Source organism: Cryptomeria japonica, chromosome 5, assembly GCF_030272615.1.
Source record: "Cryptomeria japonica chromosome 5, Sugi_1.0, whole genome shotgun sequence".
NCBI lineage: Eukaryota > Viridiplantae > Streptophyta > Pinopsida > Cupressales > Cupressaceae > Cryptomeria > Cryptomeria japonica.
This window is the reverse complement of record NC_081409.1, coordinates 902438720-902442427: the sequence shown is the minus strand read 5'-3', so window position 1 is coordinate 902442427 and position 3708 is coordinate 902438720. Positions and strand designations below refer to the sequence as shown.

Here is a 3708-nt window from a genome sequence, read left to right as displayed (position 1 = left end):
ATTGTATAATTTTGAACTATTGATCATTTTTATCTATTCATGAGAATACAGTTTAATGTTATCCTATATTTTATCTCTCTATTGTACTTTTCATTGAGCTCTTGATTTTGGCAAAATCTCACAATATCCATCCAAGATAAGGCAAGTCTGATTAATATGCATACTATGGAAGAGGCATACCAATATGCCTTGAAAGAAAAAGAGAAACTCAATCTAATAAAATAACTCAAAACAAGCAAGAGAGAGAAAGTACATCAAGTCCAAACATGCAAGAAGGTAACAAAAGAAAGAGATTTCTTTAGAGGAAAAGGAGAAGTTATTCTCATGGAAGAGCTTCATTTGGAAGAGGTAGAGGAAGAAATTTCAAAGGTACAAGTTTCTAATGTAGGGAAATAAGACATCAAGCATTTGAATATCAACAAATCTAGCATGATGGAGGTTGAGGAAAGGAGGCAAGAGTTCATCTAAAAGTGAGAAGATCAATAATCATGGAGAATGAGAAGGAGATCACTAAGCATGGAAAAGACCCTGAAGATAGAAAATCATTGATGTTGTGAAGAGTGTTGTTGAATTTAGAAAAGGAGAAATCAGAGTGAATCCAAAGGAAAAATTTGTTTTGAACATGGTGTAAGGTGAACGAAAAATGTTGCAAAGTCATTGTGAACAGTAGTAGTACCAATAATACTATGTCTAAGGAAATAGTGAAAAGATAAAACTGAAAAGAGTTAAGCATCCCAACCCATTATAGAGTTTCATGGTTATAAAAAGAGTATCACTTATTGGTGAATGAAGAAAGCTTTGTGAGTTTTTAGATTGCAAAATACAAGAATGGAGTCATGTGTGACATAATGCCAATGGAGATATATATTATTCTCCTCGGCAAATCATGACAATTTCAGAGGGAAGCTATTGGTGATGATGAAAAGAATACATATGGAATCAAAAAAGATAGAAGTGAGTACATCTTCAATACAATAAATAATACAGAATAGGAGATTGAAGGCGAACTAAAGGTATGTTTGGTTAGTGGAAAGCGATATTTGAGAGAATTCAAATAGGATAAATCATGATTTTCTATATTTAATAAATTTGCAGCACTTGGGACAATAAATAAAGAGGATGAAATACCAAAAGAAAGTACAAGAGATTTTGGAGAAGCATGCAAAAATTTATTGATGTAAGCGTTGCTCGATGGGTTGCCACCTATGAGAAGTATTAGTCATTGTATGGATTTGATTCTCAATGCATTTGGCAAACAAGGCACAATATAGAATGCCACCAAAAGAGAATGATGAGATAAATAGGAAGGTGCAAGAGTTGCTTGTTAAGGTTTTGATTATAGAAAGTTTGAGTCTGTGCGCAATTATAGTGGTGTTGGCACCAACGAAGGGTGGAGATTGGTGAATGTGTATAGATTTGAGGGAAATTAATAAGATAACCATAAAGTATTGGTACTTGTTGCCAGTTATGGATTATATGATAGATTGCTTGAGAAGAACCAAATATTTCACTAAAATTTATTCGTTGTGGTTGCCATCAAATAAGAATAAGAGAGGTTGATGAATGGAAGACCACGTTCAAGACCAAAGATGGATTGTATGAATGGTTGGTGATGCTATTTCGATTTACGAATGAAACCAACAATGTCATGAGGTTGATGAATGACGTTTTGAAGGTCTACCTTGGTAAGCTTGTGATTGTATATTTAGATGATATTTTGATCTTTAGTAAGACAAAAGAAGAGCACTTTCAAGATGTTAGAGCAGTCTTCAAAAGGCTAAAAGAGAAGTTAATTGTGATGAAAAAGTACTTAATTTTATGAATGAAGAATCGGTGTCTTTGGGTTTTGCGATTTCTAGTACAGTGGTCTCAAAATGGACCAAAAAATGGTGTAGTGGTCTGAAAATAAACCAAGAAAAGATATAAAAAAATTGTTGATTAGCCTTCATCGAAGCATATTTTGAAGCAAGAAGCTTCTATGGGTTAGCAAGCTTCTATAGAAGTTTATTGTAATTTTTAGTGGTATTTGTGCATGGATTATAGAGACAATGAATGAAAATATAAAAGAATTTGTTTGGACAACTACAACAAAGATGAGTTTTAATATTTTGAAGGCAAAGGTAGCCAAGTAGCTCGTGTTAGCACTTCTTGACTTTGAAAAAATGTTCCAAGTTGATTGTGATATAAGTGGGACAATGATCGGGAGAGTTCTAAGTCAAGAGGGAAAACTAATACTTAAAAACTAAATAAGGCAAAGAGGAAGTACTCCACATATGATCAATAGTTGTACGCAATTGTTCAAGCACTCCAAAAGTGGAAACATTATTTTCTACCAAAGGAGTTCATGTTGTATATCGATCATCATACATTGCAATTCATAAATAAACGAGGTAAATTGAGTGAAAACATGTGAATTGGGTTGAGATTCTATAAAGTTATTAGTTTATTTTGAAGCATAAATAAACGAGGTAAATTGAGTGAAAACATCAGGCCCCTCTGGAAGGAATACATTGGGCATTCCAAGGGCGTTATTTTTGTTGTAGACAGTGATGATAGGGAGCGTATTAGTGAGGCAAAAGATGTGTTGCACAATTTTCTGAAAGAGAAAGAGTTTAGAGATGCTGCTGTTGCTGTGTTTGCAAATAAGAATGATTTTCCCAATGCAATGAGTGTTTTAGAGATCACAGAGGAGCTTGAAATGTCTTCTTTAACTCAACGCCATTGGCATGTTCAGAGCTCCTGTGCTACTTCTGGTGATGGTCTCTATGAAGGCTTGGATTGGCTTTCTAATAATGTGTAGACATGTTTGAAGCTTACATGAATATACAAGGAAGGTGGGTTTTGTTCAAAAGTTTATGTAATGTTGATCGATTTTATCTTTATTTTATCTTATCATTCTATGATAGATCAGAGAGAGATCAAGATCTATAACCACTTACGCAATCAAATTCAGAAATAGCACACGACTCATTCAAGCAAACAAATCCCAAAACAGCATACAAACAAATTTGAATTCGTTAGTTCTTAGATTATAAGAATTTGATGATAGTATCAGGAAATATGATCTGTGGGAAAGCACAATTATATTTTCCTAATATTTTTTAAGTTACTGTGACTGTAAATAGCTAAATTTTTGGTATTAAGAAAAACTTTGTTTCATGCTGTATCTTTGAATTGCAGAATTTTATGCTTAATAATAAGATTACATAAATGATTTAGGTTTTTAAATACAAACAATTAAATACAATCTACTTGAATAATGGTGATGGACAGATACATTGTGGAGGCTGTAAGTTCCAGTGAAGATATTTCTGCCATAGATACACCATTGAATGATGCTGATTCATTTTGTAACAGCAGAAATATTTAATATGTGCTAAAGAGATGAGCAAAATCTACAACAATATAAATGTTTGTACGAAATTTTAATTTGTAGATAAGAGCATAAGACAGCAAAGGTGACCTTGCCTGGTCATAAAGTTGCTGTAGGATTAGAAGATAAATTAGGAAGAATGCTGAAATTTATGTACTTTTGATACGATTTTCAATATAAAATAATTCAAACTATTAATTTACATTAAATTAAATTAAATAATTAAATTTAATGTTAATGTTAAGTTAAATTTTATTTGTAATTTTAAATTAAACATAATTTCAACTCTTAAGTTTTATTGTAATCTTAACTTTAATCTTAATTTCTACTATAAT

The 3708-nt window shown here is 32.0% G+C and overlaps 1 protein-coding gene across 1 annotated transcript; it reads left to right on the top strand.

Annotated features, from left to right (window-relative positions):
• Positions 1 to 1272: 1272 nt before the first annotated feature.
• On the top strand, positions 1273 to 2800 carry LOC131034682 (ADP-ribosylation factor 1-like). Its single transcript, XM_057966254.1, has 2 exons — positions 1273 to 1400; positions 2455 to 2800. The coding sequence occupies exons 1-2, from the start codon at positions 1273 to 1275 to the stop codon at positions 2798 to 2800; spliced, it is 474 nt and encodes a 157-aa protein (XP_057822237.1).
• The last annotated feature ends 908 nt before the right edge of the window (positions 2801 to 3708 follow it).